Here is a 23,034-nt window from a genome sequence, read left to right on the forward strand (position 1 = left end):
AAATGTCCAAAACTAAATTTATAATCACATTCTGTTGATACTTTATGTTTTACTTGGCTATCCTAACACTATGAAAACCTGGAATTTTATGATGTAATCTTAGAATCTGTAAGTATTAAAAGTACATTTGGTGTAAAACTGAACTTCGAGTCATTATACTTTGTAATAATCAAGGCACATCATTTTCTGTATAGTTACGTAGTTCAAAATTTTTTTTAACTGTCAAATAATTACTTTATTTTTTAAACTTTTTTTATATAGGAGTATAGTTGATTAACAATGTTGTATAGTTTCAGGTGTACAGCAAAGTGATTCAGTTATACATATTCATGTATCTGTTTTTCAAATTCTTTTCCCATTTAGGTTGTTACATGATATTGAGCAGAGTTCCCTGTGCTATGCAGTAGGTCTTTGTGTCACAGTACAAATTACATAGAAAATTCAGGTGCAAAGAAATTTAGCTATCACATGTTAATATACCATATGTCTAAGATTGTGCCTATCACAGGCTGTCTTTGAGCTATAAAAGATCAGACCCCGTTCAGTATAACCACCAGTTGTAGTTCAGAAACCTTTGAAAGGCATTAGACTATTTCCTTTCCGTTAATGGTTCCATATATCCAAGAAATGTGTATTAACTGTTCCCTAAAATTTCAATGTAAGGAACTTTCAGATTACCTATATCTGGGATAATGCTTCCTGAATTAAAACTAAGGCTTTATATTCTTCATGCTAAATATTTTCTGGCATTTCAATACTTTAGTCTCAAAAGTGCACTCAGAAGATATTTAAATAATACAACCAGAAGATGAATATGGTGAAATTCTAGATCTAAATTGGAATGCCAAAAATTCTTCTATTTGCAGCAATCCTATTTACTGTCTGATATGTATGTTTTTCTGGTTTACATACCTAATGATCTGAACTTCAGTCATAATTTCTCCCAGAAGCCTTTCTGTTTTCCTCCTTAAGGCCTTTTGTCCCTTCAGATCTTCCTTTTTCTAAAAAAAATTTTTGGCTGCGTTGGGTCTTCATTGTTGTGCATGGGCTTTCTCTAGTTGCGGCGAGCGGGGGCTACTCTTTGTTGTACTGCACAGGCTTCTCATTGTGGTGGCTTCTCTTGCTGCAGAGCACGGGCTCTAGGCACGTGGGCTTCAGTAGTTGTGGCATGTGGGCTCAGTAGTTGTGGCTTGCGGGCTCTAGAGTGCAGGCTCAGTAGTTGTGGCGCACAGGCTTAGTTACTCCGCAGTCAAATTTTATTATGTATCTAAATGTCTTATGTAAGTCTTAATTTTATCTAAAGTCCTGATATCAATATTTTCATCAATTACTAAGAAAATCATTGTTCATTGGTAAAATAAAGTTTTGTTTAAGAAGAGTATTATTTAAATGAATTTTAGTACCTAAATTGTAATTAACAGGATTTGGTAAATTAAATTTATTCTTCTTATCACCCCACATATACTTTGAGTAATAGTTTTCACTTCCTATTAGAGGGAGAATCCTGCACTGGGTTATACAGTACAGACTGTTGTAATTAAGTTAATTATAATTAACTGTATTAACAATTGCAAGTGGTTGTAATTGTGTGACTTTCACCAATTAATTAATTGATTCACCTTTAATGGATAAATTAATTAAATTCACCTTTCAGGATTTCCTTTTCCTTATCTATAAAAAAAGGGCAGTGAACTACAAATATTGTCTTTAAGTTCTCTTCCAGTTCCAACATGAATAGTAAGGAGCCAAATTATATAAATTTATACATTTATAAAGTACCTTTTAAAACAATTTCAAAACATCCTTATAAAATACGACAGTTTTATGTTGCAAAATTGTGAAATGCTAGTTTACTTTCTCTAAAATCTTACTGATTCAGTTCTAAGATATGCTTATTAAATATACATTTCTTAGAATGTGTTGAAATAAGGCCAAAACCAAGATGTTGTATTTGAGTTTAATAAATGTTATTAGTAATGATTATATAATTTTCCCCTAATGAAGATACATTCCCTTATCACAAAATGACATAAGCCAGTGTTTTTATTAAATATGTAAATCTATCTGGGATTTTATTTAATATTTGACCTTGAAACGAATTCCTTGCAGATATGTTTAATTTCACTGAAAAAGCAGAGACTCCTGATTTGTCTTAAGAACAACTTTGAGTAGAGCTAACAAATAGATATGTTAACTAATTTTATGTTTAAGAAGGGGTCCCAGACACAGTGGTATTCTCTCACTTAAGTTCTCCTTCCCTGAGGGCGTGGTATAGTGCTCACTAATAGAGTTGTTAAAATAGAAGATTCTTAACACTGATCAAAACAGACTAGTAGTTACACTGTAACAGTGCCACTGTTAGAACAATGGAATCAGGAGAAAAAGTGGACTACAATGGGAAGATGAGCACAAATCAGCTACTGACAACCAAAACGACCTTCATGATAACCAAAGTATTAAAAATCAAGCTCAAAATTCATTAAAAATATTTTGTCTCATTTCTCAAAAAAGACCTTTAGTGAATGGTCTAATGCTTACAAGAGGTGCTGAAATTTAGGTTTATTTACATTTTCAGAACATACTTCTTTACAACATGACTTCTCTTATTAGAAATACGGTTTTGTGAGATAAAACTGTGGAGCTCAACTCCCCCCGCCAGAAAGTTCAGAGAATGCGGACTCAGATTTAACAAAATCTGAGGCAATGTTATAATTTTTAAAAATATGAATTTTATCGTTAAGATGGAAGGTACATTTCGAAAATATTTCGAAAACCCAGTATGATATTTGTGTTGTGACGTTCTAAAGAGCATTAAACATTTCTAATCTCACTTGAGGAATAAATGGGATTAGAAATCAATTAGGGCGGGGTCGGAGGGCGGTGCGGCGCCGTGTGGGCGCGCACGCGCCTGAGCGCGCGCCCGTGCGCCGGCGGGACTCGGCGCTCGCACCGCCTTCCGCTTCGGACGCGCGGTGGGTCAAGCCGGTGTATGTGCGGTAATAACACGTCGGCCCCGCTGCCCGCCATCGTGCCCGCCGTCGAGAAGGCCACCGCTGCGGTGATTTTCCTTCATGGATTGGGAGACACAGGACCGGTTATGCCTGTAACATTAAATATGTACGTGGCCATGCCTACTTGGTTTGACATTATTGGGCTTTCACCAGATTCACAGGAAGATGAAACTGGAATTAAGCAGCAGAAAGTGTAAAATCTTTGATAGAGCAAGAGGTGAAGAATGACATTCCTTCTAACAGAATTATTTTGGGAGGATTTTCTCAAGGAGGAGCTTTATCTCTGTACATGGCACTGACCACACAGCAGAAGCTTGCTGGCGTCACCGCTCTCAGCTGCTGGCTGCCGCTGCGAGCTTCCTTTCCACAGGGTCCTATCAGTGGCGTGAATAGAGACATTTCTACTCTTCAGTGCCATGGAGTTTGGATCCTTTAGTTCCCCTAGTGTTTGGTTCTCCACTGCTGAAAGGCTGAAAACCTTGGTAAATCCAGCCAATGTAACCGTCAAAACCTCTGGAGGCATGACGCACAGTTCATGTGAACAGGAAACGATGGATATCAAGCAGTTCATTGATTAACTCCTACCTCCCACTGATTGACGTCACCAAGAGGCCTTCTGGAGAAGTGCACACCAGCATCATCGTCGTGGAGTATGAACTTTTTCCTGTGCCGCATCTTGAAACCTCTGATGTTCGCAGTGATAAAATGTTTTGCAAATACACACCAATGACACAGACTAAATGAATCTCCTCATGGGAAATTTATGATCTGTTAAGTTTCTATGTATATGATCCAGAATATACTAGTATTAAAATACGTGAAGCAGCTAGCTTCTTTCTCCCAAATGTAATTCAGCGAAATAATTAAATACTGCAACCAGATTTTTTATTACATCACTTGAAAATTATTAGTATGCTTAATGAAAATTTGTTCAGGTATAAATGAGCAGTTAAGACAGTTTATGCATGCTGTGGCTTAGACTCTGGACTTATTCCAAATTAGTCACCATGCAGCATTTTTATATACGTGTTCATATGTGCTTAATGATTATAATGCATAGTAAGAATGTGTTGTTACATTATTCCTAATTATAGGGATAATGCTTCTAAGTGTCAATAAAGAGTAATACTGCTGTCTTCAATTAATGGCCCTTTTATTTTGGGGACCCGGTTTTTCTTTCCTGAATATAACTTCTATTTAATATTCTTTTTCCTCTCTAGAAACGAAATACGTTCTTCCTTCTTTTTTATCCTTCATAACAGACCAAATATTGCCTACTTGCCGTAAACATCTGCTGTCAATACATGCTGTAATTTGACATTCTGAATCAGAGACATGATGGCATTGAAAATGTATTTATACTTGTAGAAAGAAACCAGACCATCCCTTCAAAGTTTCTGCACTACTACTTAAACTGGACCTTTGTCTGCAGTTTCGTCCTGCAGAGTTACTAGAATCTTCAGTCCAGGTAAAGAGAATAATTCTGTGGTTGTATTTTTCTGTAATTATCTGGAAGAATAATTAGGTCATATTCTAGTATGTTTTGAAATATTTAAGACTGATCTTACAAACTGTAATTTCTACGATGATTTGCTCTAAGATGATTCTCCTTGTAGCATAGAGTTTTAGTTACTTATTTTGCACATAAGTTTGAAACCGACTGCTGTAGGAAATGAACAATCCATTCAAAGAATCTGCTTTACTTTTATCTGCCAATGGACTTATTTGAAATTTTCACTGTAGTCAGAGAGGATCTTTTTTTTTTTTTTTTTTTTTTCGGTATGCTGGCCTCTCACCATTGTGGCCTCTCCTGTTGCGGAGCACAGGCTCCGGACCCGCAGGCTCAGCGGCCCTGGCTCACGGGCCCAGCCGCTCCGCGGCATGTGGGATCTTCCCGGACCGGGGCACGAACCCGCGTCCCCTGCATCGGCAGGCGGACTCGCAACCACTGCGCCACCAGGGAAGCCAGAGAGTATCTTTTTAAGTTAGTTTTTGTGCAAACATAAAAGTAGCAATTATTTGATTTTAAATAGATTTTTACGGTGTAGTTACCACCCAGGTTAATATGTAGCAAAAATGTACGCTTGATATTTCTGAACTGTGAATTTTTCTGCTGTATCCCAACTGACTAGAACACCGTTAGGAATGCTTTATAAATGGGTGCTACTTGATGATGGAAACGATTTCGTATGGACAGTATAGGATGTTAATAATGAAGCCATATGTTTATGTCTGGATTTACAGTTTTTAAACAATCATTTACTAAGTCATTTTGCTTTTATCTTTAAGAATATAAACTGTTGTTTCACACATATCAGCAAGATCTAATTTATGGCAAGAAATATTCCATTGAAATGTTGTGATGTAATGTGGGAAAATGTAAATCTTTTTCACGGTTTCTATCAGTGTGAAATAAAATTTAATTTTGACTTAAAAAAAAAAGAAATCAATTAGACATAGTCAAAGTTTAGTTATTTGATTTAGAGATTGGGGTTCATTCCAATCCAGTGTTTGATTAGTTGATGTGCAATAGCTCGGCTTGGTGGCACAAAGAATGCCTGCTGCTTCCCTTTGGTCAGAACATCCACAACCTAAAATACACCACAATAAAATGTATTAGGATTTTAAAACTGTCACACTTAAATATTATTTCTATGCTTATACAATTCAACTAAAATGTAATGACTTTTACAGTGAATAACAACAGGAGAAAGCAATAACATCCATATTCAACATGCAAAATTTAGTACACCATTTTTAGTTGCTTCATTGAGTCAGTGATTCAATTTTTAAAATATTCCAGAAAGACATTTTTCCTGATGAAAATAAGGTTATGAAAAAGCAAAGTATATGCTACACATTTATTTTCAAAGTGAAAATAAACTTTTGGAAAAAATTCCCTTTTATCCTTTTATAAAATTCTGAAAAAAAAATCTAATTTCTACTTTTTTTGAGGTTGAGCATAAAATAAAATTAATTTTGTGTAAGCGAAGTCACCAAGGATTTCAGGTCTTCACTATTGTAGAGTATCCATCTGTTTTCTATACAAAGACATTGGGTTATACAAAACACAGACAAGTAATTTATCTTTCATTGTATTACTTAAGGATGAGTTTTAAAAAGTTCTGTGAGTGTATCTTTGTTATACAGTTTCGTCAGTCTTGTCAAGTACATTTAAAATGAACAAGAACTTTTCAAAACTTATATGCATTTTTACTGATATTTTTTGAGTTCCTTGCTTTAATGCTACAAACTAAAATATGTCTAATAATAATATTCCTGCTTCTCATCTCTGAAATAATGTTCACCCATTTTAAGGCCACTGAAAGGTATCATTAATCTCAAGAAACGGCATTTGAAATGAGAAAACGGCACAGAATCATCATTACTAGAAGAATCTCACAGAAGTTAACAGTGGACACATCAATTACATTGTAATCCATGAATGATGAGGGGACCATAGCCATTCATTCAACTTGTTGAAAACATGTATCCTTGCTACATGCCCAAACTAATACAGTCAGAGAATCAATAGAAGAAGGAAATTAAATTGAACTTCACCTGTTCTCTAGTGAACCAGCGGGCATCCTCTATTTCATTCTTGTCAACTTTAATTTCTGTAGACACTGCCACAGCTAAGCAACCAATCATTAAGGAGGAGGGCATAGGCCATGGTTGACAAGAGACATACTGAACATGGCCAACTTTGACTCCACTTTCTTCTTCTACTTCTCTCCGAACAGCATCTTCTATTGTCTCCCCTAATCAAATGGGGCAAAAGAACAAGTAGCTGATGAACATACCCTGGACATTTTGTGCTCCAAATGGTTCAAACATTTGGAAAACACTTTGGACAGAAACCCAATTCAAAGAATCAGAAAGCAGAAGCCTAAAACGAGACTGGAATTCAAGAAACATTATTTCTTAAAGTATATGACTACCTACAGAATCAAAATGCCAAGAAACATTTCATTTCTTAAAGGTCTAAATTTGTTATATTTAAAAAATTATAACATCTACGACTATCCAGCACCTACTTACGGTTGGCTAAACACTATGCAAACACTTTATATATTATCTTGTTTATGTATCTAAGCTTTTCCTCACTAAAATCTCGAAACATTTTTTCCTTATGTTGTCGAACAATTATTGCAGATAACTTTTTTCTTTTTGTCTTTGCAGATAACTCTTTTCCAAAGAGTTAAAAACTAAAATTTTAAAAACAGCATACAATGAAACTCATTATTTTTCTCTTACCAAATGATTATTTTTCTCTATATAATTGTTGACCCAGCTATAATAAAGTAATGCCTATAAATGTAATTTATATTTCTGATTTGTTGAAACTGAGAATTAGAATAAAGGGAATGGTTTCTAAATTAAATTTATCTGAAAGTTTAGAAATATTTTGCTATTTAAATACAGCTTTCTATTTCAAATAGATTGGTAAATTTCCTGTATTAAAATTAATTTATATTCATAAAAATAGTGAAAAGATAACTCATAGACTAGCATAAGATATCTGTAAGGCCAAACTAAATAAAGATTAGCATACAATACATATTTAAAAACCCCTAAAATCAATAAGAAAAAAAGATCAACAACCAAAACAAAAATAGGCAAAGAATATAAAAATGTAAAATTCAGAAACTGGAAATCAAGAAACTGGATGCCTAATACATATCTGAAAAAGATGCTCCATCAGCAGGGAAATAAAAATTAAAATGACAATGACATACCATTTCATAACCATCAGAATGGCAAATAAAAATCTTGATATTCCTAACTTGGTGAAGATGAGGAATAATAGACATTTCACGTACTTCCAGAGGGAGTGTAAACTGGTAGGAACACTTCAGAAAACAACTTGGCAATATGTGGAAAAGATTAAGATGCTCATATTCTATGAGCTAGCAATTCTACTCTCAGATATACAACCTATGGAGGCTTGTACCACTCCTTGCAAATGTGTACAAGGAGTAGTTCAAGAATATTCACTGTAGTGTTATTTGTAATAGTAAAAGCTTTGAAATAAACTAAATGTCCAACAGCAGAATGGATAAATGAATTGCAGAATATTCATAAATGGAAGGCTACACAGCAGTTAAAAAAAAAAATGACCTAGAGCTACTTAGAGGCAGCATAGAAATTAACATCATGGACTCAGAGCCAAACTGCCCAAGTTTGAATCCCTGCCCTTTCACTTACTAGCTGTTTGATCTTGGGCAAGTTATTCAGCCCCTGTGCCTTAGTGCCCCATCTGTAAAACTGCTGAAATACCACCTACTTTATAAGCTTGTATGAGGATCACATGATTTAATACAAAGAAAGCCTTCAGGAAAATATGGCACTACATATGTTTAGTAATATTATTATCTATTAATGTAGATTAATATTGGAAGTTGAAATTAAACATGTTAATTAGATATATTAATTCATTTATTCCGCAAATATTTACTGATCTCCTACAACGTATCAGGCGTATGCTCTAAGGGTTTAGGATAGAGCAATAAATAAAGTCCTGACTGTTATGGAACTTACATTCTGGTACTAGCAAATAATAAACAAATAAACAGATAGATAAATAGATAAATACATACATATATACCATGTTAGGTGCTGATGAGTACTGTAGGGAAAAATCAGACTGGATGACAGGGATTGTAAATGCAGGGTATAGGGCTAACTAATGTATTTAGGACTATCACGGAAGGCCTCTCTGAAACGGTGACAATTGAGCCTAGTACACAAGGAAGTGAGGTGTAAATCATGCAGAAACCTTGGGTAAGGGCAATATATGAAAGATATATGAAAGAGCAAATAATGAATTTTTAAAACACAAAACTATTCCACTGGTAAAAATAAAAATTATATCATCTAAAATACACAGAAAATATTTTAAAATATCCCAGTTTTATAACATGATAATTTATCAGAGATTATTTCTCAAATGCTGTCCAAACTTTTTATTTAGAAATTATAAGTTAAATGAAAATTATTAAGGAAAGGCTTACCAGGTTCAATAAATCCAGCAAGGCAGGTAAACATGCCTGGAGGAAATCTTTTCTGCCTGCCTAAAAGACATTTGGTCCCATCTGGATGAATAACTTGCATGATTACTACTGGATCTGTTTTTTTTTTAAAAAAAAAAATCAGATGTATGAATGACAGGAAAAAATAATTTAGACTCATTGTGTAAAGTCACTGTCTAGTAGGATAATAAAAACATGTATCTCCTGTAAGAACAAGACTTTTGTCTAGTTATAAGAGACTGTTTCTTTCTGCCGGGAGACAGAGTATTTCAGGAAAATTCCATAGAATGTTGTCAGTAAGCGAAAGAAAGAACATTTTTGTCTTCTTTCTCATCGTAATAGCAACATTCATTGTGTATTTATGGTATGCTAGGCTTATTTTTATTTTCTAATTAGAAAAGTTTGAGTAGGTAATACATGGCATTGAGAAAATTCAAATTTTACCATAGCAAATGTAGTGAATTTCCCTGTTCCTTCCATCGCAGTCCTTAACAAAATGTTTTTAAAAGCTAATGTGGGGCTTCCCTGGTGGCGCAGTGGTTAAGAGTCTGCCTGCTGATGCAGGGAACATGGGTTTGTGCCCACCCGCAGAGCGGCTGGGCCCGTGAGCCATGGCTGCTGAGCCTGCACGTCCGGAGCCTGTGCTCCGCAACCAGAAAGGCCACAACAGTGAGAGGCCCGCGTACCGCCAAAAAAAATAAGAAGCTTTAATCCATTAAAAAAAATTATTTTAAATAACAGTTCATCTCTCCAGAAGTCACTAATTCAGTAAATTCGCCTTACTAGATCACAACTGAGAACCGGTAATCAAATGTAAAAGGCTCCTGAGCAGCAAACACATGTCACTAAGCCATGCACTTTACTCCCAGAAGACCTCCTCAGGTGTTGCTGAGTCTATCCTTTTTTCACACAACTTTAAAGGGCTGGGTTATCAGATTTCTAAATCCACAGCCAACTCAAAGCACCAATTAGGAGGAGAGAAAGTACAGGCAGACACCAGCAGTAATGAGAAGCTAGCTCCAGGCTCTACTGCTTTGGTGATGCCACAAGCAGGTACTTGACTATTTGGGCTTTCTTTTCCTCTCCACTAAGTGGACCCAGATGGTGGGCTTTTGAAATCATGTATCTCAACACATCAAATTCATGCTGATTAACCCAGGTTTAAGAAGGGTAGTAAAAGTCATGAAAGTACATGATACTTTAATAATTATAGTCTTAATAGTTAAATTAAATATGCTTTCAATAAAAAGGTAAGCCCCTCAGCAACTCAAAATCTTGTCTTTCCAGAATGTCTTATTCCCTAAGATTTCCAGATGGCTGAGGTTTCACTGTAAAAGAAAAGGCTTACCAACTCTTGGGTATGATGTGTTGTGAACACCATGAAGGCTAGGACAGTCTTCTTTTAAGCATACTCTTTTATAGCCACCTTCTTCAATTTTAGTTGCACTTCCACAGGTTGGACAGAACTTATATCGACTGTGCCAGGCGAGGACAGATCTTGCTTGAGCTACAACCCCTACGAGAGAAGCAAAAGAAGTTTTACTTCTGTGACAAATTGTAAACAAATTAATATAGAAGTAAAATGTTCTTAGGTCATAATAAAGATGTACACTGTATTTTCTGAATAGCTGTGTGATCAAGGGTTTTATTGTTCCTATTTTTATGATCTGTATCTTTCTTTTAAAGTAAAAGATTTAATCCTACAGACGACAAATGAAAATTAGATTTACCTTTAATTTGGACTAATAAAATAATGTCTCTCATATAACTCTCATATAAGATAGATATACCGGGACTTCCCTAGTGGCTCAGTTGTTAAGAATCCGCCTGCCAATGCAGGGTACATGGGTTTGATCCCTGGTCCAGGAATATCCCACATGTTGCAGAGCAACTAAGCCTCTGCACCACAACTACTGAGCATGCGCTCTACAGCCCGCAAGCCACAACTACTTGAGCCCGCATGCCACAACTGCTGCTACTCGCGCACCTAGAGCCCATGCTCTGCAACAAGAAAAGCCACTGCAATAAGAATCACGTGCAACGCAATGAAGAGTAGCCCCCGCTTGCCGCAACTAGAGAAAGACCGTGTGCCGCAACAAAGACCCAATGCAGCCAAAAATAAGTAAATAAAATAAATACATTTATTAAAAAAAAAAAGATAGAGGTACTAACATCTGTATATACTGTTATTAGTTTCGGCATTTACTATAGGTGATTTGTAAATTTTGGACATACATGACTCTAGCGTATAGTGACTTTACACACAGTGACTTTACAATAGTGACTTTTATAAAAATACACTACAAAGACAGTTCTTAACTTAGATTTGGGCCATAAAGACAGTATTACTAGGAAACTGTAGGAACCCATCTCTACTTTCCTTGGGAATAAGACAATACTGGTCTGTGTCACTGTGGAACATACTCTGTTTACAATTAGAAATTACATAGAATAATTTTTAAAAATATTGTGTTTACAACATTTGTGATTAACTTTGTTTATGACAAAAATGCCTAATAGAATAAATCTTAGAACATGCACACTTTGTCTACAGCCTTTACCCTGATACTTCAAAAAAGAATTAATATGGCCTGACCCAAAATACTAGAATTGGGGCAATAAGAGTAGAAATGCTACATTTCAAATGCCTGACAAAACCTCTCTCTCCTAAAATAGATTATTCGGTGTAAGGATTTTGGAATAAACAAAATAATCAGAAACAGCAATAACGACATTTTAAACTAGGAAAAATGAAACTAATAAACCATAAATCTGAAATTCAGTGAACCATAGGCAACATTAAATATCTGCCTGCTCTGTTACTGTGTATTATGTAATTTACCTCAAGGTATCGCCATTATTTCAGTATCATCACAATACAAAAAGCTAACATTTATTGAGTACTTACTATATGTCAAGCACCTGGCAAAGATCTTTACATACATTATCTTATTTAATGTTTAGAGCAACACTATAATGTAGGTACTATTATCATCCTCATTTTTGGGAGGAGGAAACTGAGGCAGACAGAGGTTAAGTATCTATGTAAGGTTACACAGCAGCTGAGTAAAACAGCCTGTTTCCTTACTAGCTTTTTTTTAAAGATCCTTTTGATCTTAAAATTATATATACAGCTTCAAAGAAAGGATATTTTCCTTTTAAAAGTGTTGTGTTTTTTCCACAGATGTCGGGAATAAAACATACCACCCCAGATTTTGGGATGAGTGCTAAGAAGTCTCTGGAAGAGCCTACCAGATCACCTAAGAGAATATGGACATTGAGAAGTGACCCCTTCCTCACCTCCCATTAACTCTTCAGTCTACTGTAATATACCTTCTATTCCACTGACACTCCTCTCGTCAAATTCATCAACAGCTTCATATTATCAAACCAAAGATTCTTTTAAAAAAAGTCTTTGTCATCTTACTCAAATTCTCAGCAGCATTCAATATATTTGACTACTAACACCAAGATATACTTTGCTCTCTTGGTTTCCATGAGCACATTCTCCTGTTTTCTTCTTACCTTATGGCTGCACTGTCAACATCATCTTTGATGGCTCCTCTCCTTCTATCTGACTTTTAAATTTAGGGGGATTCAGGTTCTTTTTTTTGCTTGCTCTCAACTCTCTAAGTAATCTCAGAAATTTCCTGGGATTTAAATACCACCTTTGTGTTGATGACTGCCATACAGGTATATTCCAGTTCCTCTCCTTAGTTGCAGATTCTATTTCCCTTCTCTGAAAGTTCACATGCCCAAAGCGAAAATCTTGATTTACTTCAAGTCTGTCCTGCTTCCCTCACTCTACCCATCATTCTATATTATTTTATCAAGAAAGAGTATAACTATCTACCAAATTACTAAAGTCTCAAACTTAGCAGTCATTCTTGATCTTTTCTTTCATTATTATATACCCCATACCCACTCCATTAGCAAGTACCGCTGATTTGCTCTCCAAAATATATCTTGAATGTACCACTTTCCCTCCATCTCCCCTATTATCATCTTAACAACTCAGACATAGTCTAGGTTACCAGCATCTCTTTCTCAATTACAAGTCTCAACCTACTGTTCAAGCCCTATCAGTTCTACCTCCTGAATATCGCAAACTCTCCCTTTCTCTCTACTCCACTAGTCCAAGCCACTGCAATCTCTTACCTGGGCTACTGTAATCTCCAGTCCCCTCTTAATAGGACTCCTGACTTCCACACTTAATTATCTACAGTTCATGATCTACAAAGCAGCCAGAGTGAGGGTTTTTTTTTTTTTTTTTTTTTAAAACCTAGGCTAGGTTATAACATTTAAATGGAATTTAGAATAAAAAAAAAATAAAATAAAATCCCTCATTCTTACCATGATATATATGACCCCACATGAAATGGCATAGCAAGCAACAGACAGCAAAGCAAAACAGTAAAGGTCTTTGCCATTATGTTCAGTGCACAGCAGGCACTAAAAAATCAAGTGAAACCAGTATGCGTTAGGGTTAATTCTGGGGAAACTAATCCTGGCTGATTAAAACTGCTGTAACCACCCAGGAGAGTAGTCCTCTAGGGTGAGAACTTTAGGAAGTTTCTAATGAAGATAGCCTAATTTCATTGCTTCCTGGAAAGAGTGTGCTTCCTAGAAATTGTGGATACATGCAATTTCAATACAGTACCAAAAATCAGATTATTACCAATACAAGTAAACAGTGTTCACTTACCAGCTTCTTTTTCTTTCAATTGCAGAAGAGCTGGCATAGGAGGATGAAGAAAATAGCAATTTTCATGTCTTTGCTTAAATTCTTCAGCAGCAACAGGATCTATACCTAAAGCAAACCAGGCAACCAACGCATCTTTTTCTTGTGAGACTTCCCCAGCATAATTAAATAACTCTTTTTTCATTTCAAGTTCTACTCCAAGGAAAATCAAGGTGATCTTCTCAGGCTGAGCCAAATAATCCTTTATATCTGTGTAGTTCAGCTGACAAAGCCTGACTTCCGGCTGTTGGAAACTTTCTTTATTGCCACCTAGAGTAACCAAGGGATTTAAATCTGAGAAAAGGATATAAACTGTGGCTGGATGGCTTTCTTTTGCTAACAGCCAGTCAGAATTATTTCTTTTTTCACTTTTCCGGTCCAGTAGTGTCTTGCTAAAATAATTTTCACATTCTTCCATTTCACTGGTTAGGAACCAAGGCTTCTTCCCACCTTTAGCATTAGCTAGTAAGTTAGTTATATGCTTATAACCCCAAAATTTAGCAATATCCAGTGCAGTCTGCCTTGATTTATTGATAATGGATCTGTCACACCTATGGATGGAAGCAAAAAATAAAATAGTAAAGAAACATTTTCTTCAGTATTTATTACAATAAAATATTTCCAGATGTACGTGATAGCCCCTCTATTTAATCATTGCATATATTTCTTTTTGTTTTAGCACATAATATACTAATGGAAAGGTAAAAGGAATCATAAATGATTAAAATTTAGAGACAGCAGATATTTAAAATTTCTGGAAGATTATTTATAAAATAAAAAAAGCATACGTTTTATGTGCTATAATGAGATATTAAATTTTTACAAGGAGTTTTCTGTAGTCATAGTGGGTAGATTTACACATTCTATTTGGGAGAAAAAACATTAATTTAACTCTCTTTGCTGTTAAGTATGAAGAGTAATTTCCCAATTAAAAACGTTAAAAATTTTTAATTAGAAATTATGCTATTATATAACAAGACTGTTCAATGAGTTATTTACAAGCCCAATGTTGTAAATATGGCTATAAGAAAAATTTTAAAGAAAATACGTAATCCAGAAATTAAACCAGACACTCCTTCAGGTGGTACAGCCTAAAATGTTTACCCTTTCTCAAGTAGAAACTGGACAACATCTGGGTGCCCATTCCTTGCAGCATACATTAAAGCAGTCCAGCCATTTTCAGAAGTTTCATTGAGAAGAGATGGAGAATGACTGAGCATTACTGTTAACCTGGCAATATCTCCTTCTGCAGCTGAATAGTGAAATTGGGATATAATTTCTTGGTTTGGACTTCTTTTTACAGAAGACATTTCTTCCTTAAAATAGGAAAATAGGAAAAAAAACTCATTTGCAATTGCTTTCTTGTATCAATGATTGAACATTATCAGGGTGCTGATATAATTAGAATATTAGTTATGGTTTCTAAAACAATATACTGTTAAAAAGGTAACTAGTAGTCAACTGTCATCACAGCATACATTTCAAAACTGTTATCAGTTGAGAATTTTAAATATAATTCAACATGGGGGATATATAAAATAATGTATAAAGAACTTTGGTGGAATACAGTTGAAGGGGGTGACATCATTGGGAGGGGGAATAAGGTAACAGACATTACAAAGAGGAAAGTGTATTTCAGGCAAACCAGAGGGACTTCAATATGGATCAGGGCATGAGGGGAGTTAAAGCAAGGAGACAGAAGTAAAGACAGATGTTTTCAGCAGATGCCAAGTAGTATTCTTAGAATCTGTGGTACTAGAAACAGATCTGTCCTCTCAGGGAAATTATGATCCTACTCAAAAACCCACGTTTCACATGAAAATAATTTATTGCTTTACCTTGCATAGTTAATTCTGCTAATCCATCAGGAAATTATTTTTGCTCATGGTGTGAGGTAGGGGTCATGATACATTTTATCCCAATAGATAATCCATTTGACTCAGCATCATTCTTGAATTCACTATCTTTGTCCCATTACATTGCAGTATTATCCTTTTCACAAATGAGATGACCATATATTTTGGATCTATTATTGAACACTTCTATTGGTCACTTTGTCTATCCTTGAATCACAGAAGCTTTTAAAACCATTAACTTTGTCTGCTTTGTAACTCTGTTATTTCAGTTGCCTAATTGTGGACTGAATGTGGTAGGGCACAAACTGAGCTTTTTTGTGTGTGTGGGTGGAAATGATTCGCATTTCAATTGTCTATAAACTTCTCAAAGTTTTTGTAAGGTATGATTTTTTCTTTCTATGAAATTCTATTAAGAAAAGATTTGGGATTCTAACTAGGTTTCTACCATTCTGAGCATAAGATATTGAGGCTAAAGAGAAAGAAAGGTTATAATCCATAATTTTTGACAGCAGTTGTCTCTAGGGTTCTGACACTGCAATTTTGTTGATCAGTTGTGTAGTAGGAATAGCATGACAGTATAAAAAGAAAAAAGTGGACTTTGTGACTGTTCACCTTACCTGTTTATATCTTTCTGCTACCTATAAATAGGTCAAAACTACTCACAGGAATAGAAACAAAATATTGAAATTCTGTATACAACTTAAAGTAAGAGGAGTGACTTCTAGATTAGAAAACAATTTTTTTATTTCTTTTGATTTACTCTAGAATTTACTTCACCATTCTCTTCATATTAAGATTCCTAAATGCTTAAAAAATATTATGAATAACAAAGCTACAACTTTTCAGGACTTTATTTTGCACTGCTGTATACTGACTCATGTATGGTCTCCCTTTAAAGTTGCCTTTTCCTTAAAATCATATCACACAGGTTCTTCAGTTAGGTTTACTTCAGGCAATATTTAAGTCATGGTCACTTCCTTACCTTCTCCACAGCCCACTCACTGCAGGTTGACTGCAAAACTGGCCTCCAAAAATACAGTACCATTCACTACCCCCAGCGCAATGCTTATGCATACAGTATTCTCAGGTGAAAAGAAGTGGAAAATGCACACTTTCTCCCTTAGCTTTCTCAGCAGAAAAGCCATCTAGAAATAGAACCATTACTCAATTCAGAAGAGCAAAGTCTAAGGTCCACCTCTGTTTGATTTACTTTTTCATTTCTCATTGTCAGGTTCTCCTGAAGGTAAGGATTTGAAGGCAGGATGAGGTGATTCAGTTAGCTAAATGCTGCCCTTGCTGTCCAAGAACGCGGACTATCCTGAGAAGTCATTTTAAAGAATCTTGAGTTTAAAGAGTCTTAAGATTTAGCCAAACCAACATCCACTTTTACGGATGTGTACCCCGGTGCCCCTGACTGGTCCAAGGTCATATGGCTCAAGAGACAGGGCAGACCTCAAATACAGCTTTGTCACTTAAGTCACCGCCCATTATTTCTTGGGTGTTCAAGAGGGCCATCTAACCGACCAAGCGCCACCCATTGCACGGTCTCTGCCATGTCTCCAAACAGTCAAATACCTTGAGAGTTTATTCCCTTGGCAGTACTGTGAGATTACTTTTATTTAAAAACGTGAAAGCACACATGAAGCAGCTTCTTTTTCCCCACCTCAAAGACTGCGCTGGATCGGCTGAGTCCCCAGCCCCGTCCCCGGCGCCCGGGTTGCAAGTCCAAGCGCGAGGCTGCGCCACACTACCCAGCAGGGCAGGGCCCGACAGCACGAAGACCCGAGAGCACAGAGAACCGGCTACCAGCTCCAGAAGCGCCACTGGGCCGACTAACTCTCCGCTGCTGCTACTAACCCACAGGTGAGCAGAATTGAAGAATGCAGCCTGTAGTCGAGAACCAGGAAATCCCCACACTCGCTCTTCCCGGAGCCGGATGGAGCCTCTCAAACTTCCGGCGAAGAGCCGGTGTCCTCGCACGGCTTTATGGGAGATGTAGTTTGACGGTCACGGACTGAGAGATTCGAGAAGGCTCGGGGCTTGGCGTGTAGAGGCTTTGGGGAGCTGGGTCAGGAGGTCCCAGCTGAGAGGACCGGCTTCCTAATGGTGAGTGAAGGGCTGTTTTGTTTTGTTTTTTTCCCGGTGAGACCGAGATGTGTAGGGCGATGGAAAATTGTAGGTCTGTGGAAACGGTTTTAAGTTCTCTAGAATTTAACATCTAGCCCCCACAAGCTTCTCCCGGATATAGTTCAGTGCGTTGGAGTGTTCAAAGAATTCTTTCTTGTTAGATAAACCTGGAATATTGGTTGGACCAAGTCATTACAGTATATGACCTTAAACAGGTTATTGGCCTCGAACCTCAATCATCTCATTTGAGAAATGGGACCATGTGTTGACCATTCAGTAGTCCTCTAAAAAGTTTATGTCAATCGCCCACAACACTTACTTGGGTTGTTGTGAAGTTTAAATAGAATAACATATGTACACAAAACGCAATTATTATTGTTACCGTTATTTTTTATTTAATTTCCTGTGTTTTCGAACTCCTAAACGTACACTTTAAGTGAGTTCGAAATTACAAAGCTCGGCGTTGTTAGTCGTCTAACTCCCAGATGAGGTATTTTTTCTTTACTAAATTGCCCCCTCGGCATTCAGTAACAGTTAAGGAGTCTCAAGGTTGACCATTGCTTCCTACCCCGATTTTAGGCATTGGAAGTTCTTTCTTTTCTCAGTGAAGTTTTTACATGCCCGCCGACATTGTACTTCTATAACTACTTTTTTTCTAACTTTGTTCTATGTTTCTTTCTGTGAGTAGTTGTCTTCAGTCTTTAATGATTTCAGTGATGAGGCAGGAGGTCAGAAGTACTTTCAGTTAACTGACTTGGAATAATACCCAATCTCTGTATTCAGACATACCTTAAATAAGTTGGTTAACGAACGCACCTATATAAATCAGCTAAACAATAATTAATATATAGCCCTTTTTCCAGCCCTTTGGATTCTTTTGAAGTAAATTCCAGACATCATATTGTTTTATTGATAAGTATATAAGCTTTCTGGAATTATGAATATATATCTAAAATATAAAAGGGCTTTTAAAAAGAATATAACTGCAATATGATTAGTACACTTAAAATTTTAACAGTACTGTAATATCATAAAAGAGACATTCAATGTCAAATTTAATTGTCTTAAATTTTATTCCATATTTTACAATTGATTTACTGAAATCAAGACCTAAACAAAGTCTGCACATTACTTTTGATGTATTTCAATCTATAGATTCCTGTTTAATTTTTTATTGCAATCTATTTGTTAAAAAATAATGATCCTGTAGAATTTCACGCATTCTGAATTTTGCAAATTGTATGGATACCTATGATGTCCTTTCTCCTGTCTTTTTAAAAACTGGTAGTTAAATCAACAGGATTATTCAGATTGAGGGTTTTTTGTTTTTTCCCCTGAAAAGACTTGATAGGTGTTTACTGTTTACTTCCTATTGCATTACTGTAAGAGACATACGCTATCTGGTTATCTTTTTGTCATGTTATGGTTGGTTATTGTGTTCAGAAGTTGTCAACCTGATAAAGTTTATGATAAAAAGCATAAATTCTCCTTTGCCTTTTTAGCTAATAGTTTTAGCAGTCATTGATGACTGTTATGTCCATGATTTCATTAGGAGGTGCAAAATGGCAATATTCTTATTTGATCATTAATTCTACCTTTACTAACAGAAATTCTTTTATAACAAAGAACTTTACATTTTTAAGTATTTGTACAGTTTTTATAGGAAGAGTAAGATAAATGTGTGATTTTTCTCCTTTATTTCCTAGTTTTCAGCATGAGTTAGTTCCCTGTCACCTTCAGGTTTTTAAGTATATTTATGAACTCATGGATGTTAAAAATTTTAATATATTTCTATAATATTTATTACTTTAATGCTCAAATTGTTTCTTCTTTGGCCAGTGGGAACTCCCTCAGGTGGGCTCCTGAATTCTTTTGACCAGGCCACTGTAGTGTTTGATAGTTTACTTCCTTTCTGGCATAACAAAATGTTTTACACTGATTTTGTAAATATTCTGCACATCCCTGGATTCAGCCCTTTCTCCAAGGAGCATTGGTTCCTTTTAGTAAGAAATGGTATTTAGATACCACAGCCTTTGTACTTGGGGTGCTCATTGCTAATGGGATACTAAATACTTCTCTGCGTGTAATCCTCTTTTAGGGAAGTTGAATAGATACAGATCCTATCCAATAAGAGTTTATATTCCAGGGGCAGTAATGCTGCCAACATAGATATTAATGCCATAATGTTTTCATTTTATTATTTTCCCATTTAGAAACTTCAAGCTTCCTCAGTACCTAGGATAAAAAGTTGAAATTCTTTAGCTTAGCATTAGGTACCTTCCTTAATATGGACCCAGTGTATATTTTTAGCTATATTTTCCCAAGAATATTCTGTATAAATTGTCTCTCGGATCCTGCCAAACTGGCTTATAACTGACCTAGGATACATCTTATTCTTACTTTCCTCAGTACTTTTGCTCAGGCCACTTTTCCTAACTTAAATGTTTTCCCTTAACTAAATCCAACCCATTTCTCAAAGCCCATCTCAAGTCCCTCTTCTCTTTGTTTTTCTAGATCATTCCTGACCATATGACTATCAGTTTACCACCAGCATTCCCTTTCTCTTGCCACTTCAGTGTATGCTAGCCTTTCTTCCAGCTGCCAGCAATGGTAGTATTTTTCTTTTTTTTGGCCTGAGGGCCTTTTCTTGTCACCAAAGCCCACTTTGTCTTCCTGCTCAGTACATCAGCAATGCCAGATAAGTAATACTGCCTGGGAGCAGCCCTAAGCTGATGACTGACATGAGTGACTGTATAAATTCCTCAGCCTTTCTCACTCTTTCAGTACACTGGCTACACTGTTCTAGACTGGCTACCAGATTCCCTCAGTGGGATTAGGTTCTTTTTAATCTACAGTGGACACTTGATTAATAACCAACCCTTTGTTGCTTGATTTCCCTTCCCTGTCTCACTTCCTCCCTCCCTTACTATTGTTTCCTCCTAGTTAACCAATTGCACATGAATCCTTGTCTCAGGATTTGATTCTGGGCAAAACTAAACTAAGACAAGGATTTTTCCTTCTTTGAATTCATAACCTCTATTATATAGTAGTTAGCTTCCTCTGCATAACTTGAGAGAATCATTAACCATCATTAAATAAACAAATCACTATTACCACTCATCCTGGAACACATTCCTTTTTGTTTTGTATATTAGAGTCAGTGTTATTGCAAATCAATGCATGGAATTTGGATTGATTGCATTTGAGTCAAATAGTTTGGAGTTCAAATTTGAAATCACTGTTTTCTCTCTGCTCATCCATTGCATCAATTTCCAAAATGGTTTATCCCTCCCTATTACCAGACCTCTAAGACCTCATGGACCCTTTGTTGCAGTTTTTAGTTTTAGCTGCTTTTAGCTGCTTAAACTTTTTAGTTTAGTTTTGGTACCCTGCTAGTGAATGTTGTGTGTAATACATAGACTATTTCTTAAGACAGAAATATGCCAGCCGTTTCCTGCCAATTTTGTGAAAATCTGTCTAGTCAGTTTTCCTTCAACTAGATAGAAACTTTATTTTATGGACAACATATAAATAAATGTTTATGTAGGTAATTTTACGTGGTGATTAATCTTATATTACCTGGAGATATGTCTCATTCTTGCCGCATATTGCTTTTAAATTTTTGTATTAATACTTCGTATATTTGTGCCTTTTTCTCTAATAGATTTTATTTTTTAAGTGAAAAGAGTCTAATTAAAAAAAAATTTTCTACAGTGATAGCTGTTTTTCTTTCGCATATAAGGACACTTAATAAAAGTTTGTGGTTGTTAATGAGATATGCTGGGAACTGTGCTTTAACTCTAAACAATTTAGAGGTGAATTCAAAAACAGTGAAGGTACCTTGAACTCTACATAAGGTCTTTGATATAAAATAATGTTACATGTAATTACAGATAGGGATCTAATTTACATACATCATACACATATTCTACATTCTTGAATACACCAAGTTTGCTCTGGACTTTGGAATAGCTTGTCCCTCTTTTAAAAATACTCCTCTCTTAGATTTTCTAATTGTAGGCTCCTTTTTGCTGTTCATGGGTTGTTTAAATGTCACCTTTGTAGAGGGCTTCCCTGATGCCCTAGTTTACAGTAGCTCTCCCACTGATATTTTCTTGTTTCTGGTATTCTTGTTTTTGATATTTCTTGTTTCTGTTCTTTATTTATTGTTTGTCCCTCTTAGAATGTAAACTACTACATGAGAAGGTCCTCATTTATCTCATTTACTTCTGTTTCTCAGGACCTGTAATTTTGATTGGCATATAGGAATCATTCAGTTGATATTTGTTGATGTTAAGTAAATGGTTGCTCTCTTATTCAGTCAAATGTATTTTTGATGTTGCTACCATACCTTGGAAATTAGAACTTCTCAAATAGCATGCATCTGACTTTCTGTCGTTATGTTTGTGTGTTTACGGAATTTAGTCAGGAAAATAATATCTGGTTGTTCTTTCAAGGAGCTCATTGCCTAATGAAGTAAAACAGATGATAAACTATTACATGTTCTATAATAGAGTGAAGACAAATAGAGAGCACATTATGGGTACCCAATCTACACTTACATGGCAGGGTTAGAAAAGGTACACTGGAGACCTAAAGTTCTTACCCATGTCTTATTCTTCTCTTCTTCCAGATCTTCTGGGAAGAGGATGTGGCCCATGTTCCTTAAAGCTAGTCATGGCCTTGTGATTAGTTATAGCCAATGCACTGTGGATAGAAGTGGTGCTCTTCTGGGCCAAAGAAGTTACGAAATGGTACATTGTGCTCCAGATCTTTTTTACCCTATTATGGTAATCTGGGTGTGGCATGTTAAGATGACCAAGTCACAGGGAGATAGGACTGGCATTTACACTAGGGAGGGAGCTACTTTGGAGAGCTACCAGACTTGCAGTGGACTTTGCATAAGTAAGAAATAAATTTTTGTGGTGTGGGCCTTGGAAATTTCAGGGTTAAGTTGCTACCTGGCCATAACAAGTCTATTCTGAATAATACAGAAAACAGTGAGGAGGTAACCTCTGAACTGAGTTTTGAAGGGCCAGGAAATGAAAGAACAGAATCTGTTTGTCAGGGATTCTTCCTTTCCTCCTTGCCTGGGTAGAACCTGAACTCTTAAAAGAGTAGGAGCAAACTTAGAGATAAAAGTAGGTTAGTAGTCCAGATTTTAAGGAAGTATTAGAGTCCACTAAGTGTCAGATATGTCAGAAAAACACACCATAAAATCCTGATATTCTAGGGCCTTGGTAGGCAGATTGTGGACAGCACTCTGT

The 23,034-nt window shown here is 36.0% G+C and overlaps 1 protein-coding gene, 1 long non-coding RNA gene and 1 pseudogene across 8 annotated transcripts in view; 2 read left to right on the forward strand and 1 right to left on the reverse strand.

Moving 5' to 3' along the window:
- Positions 1-2,936: 2,936 nt before the first annotated feature.
- Positions 2,937-4,479, forward strand: LOC131754951 (acyl-protein thioesterase 1 pseudogene; annotated as a pseudogene).
- Positions 4,480-5,407: 928 nt separating this feature from the next.
- NUDT12 (nudix hydrolase 12) lies at positions 5,408-17,616 on the reverse strand. Of its 7 annotated transcripts, none has more exons than XM_059061042.2 (7): positions 17,304-17,616; positions 14,889-15,100; positions 13,749-14,335; positions 10,392-10,559; positions 9,026-9,139; positions 6,573-6,772; positions 5,408-5,602 (listed from the first exon to the last, which is right to left on the reverse strand). In XM_059061042.2, exons 2-7 carry the CDS (start codon positions 15,092-15,094, stop codon positions 5,492-5,494), a joined length of 1,386 nt encoding a protein of 461 aa, XP_058917025.1. In that variant the 5' UTR covers positions 15,095-15,100; positions 17,304-17,616; the 3' UTR covers positions 5,408-5,491. The 7 variants fall into 7 exon arrangements, with proteins under 7 accessions (XP_058917025.1, XP_066887516.1, XP_058917026.1 ...); XM_067031415.1 differs by having other exon boundaries at positions 14,889-15,096; positions 17,304-17,598; XM_059061043.2 differs by having other exon boundaries at positions 17,498-17,593.
- Positions 17,617-17,664: 48 nt separating this feature from the next.
- Positions 17,665-23,034, forward strand: part of LOC136794035 (uncharacterized) — a 596,196-nt gene continuing 590,826 nt past the window's right edge. The window contains exon 1 of the long non-coding RNA XR_010840204.1: positions 17,665-17,746. This is a non-coding gene — a long non-coding RNA (uncharacterized lncRNA). The remainder of the gene's footprint in view (positions 17,747-23,034) is intronic.

This window comes from Kogia breviceps, chromosome 4 (genome assembly GCF_026419965.1).
Source record: "Kogia breviceps isolate mKogBre1 chromosome 4, mKogBre1 haplotype 1, whole genome shotgun sequence".
Taxonomy (NCBI): domain Eukaryota; kingdom Metazoa; phylum Chordata; class Mammalia; order Artiodactyla; family Physeteridae; genus Kogia; species Kogia breviceps.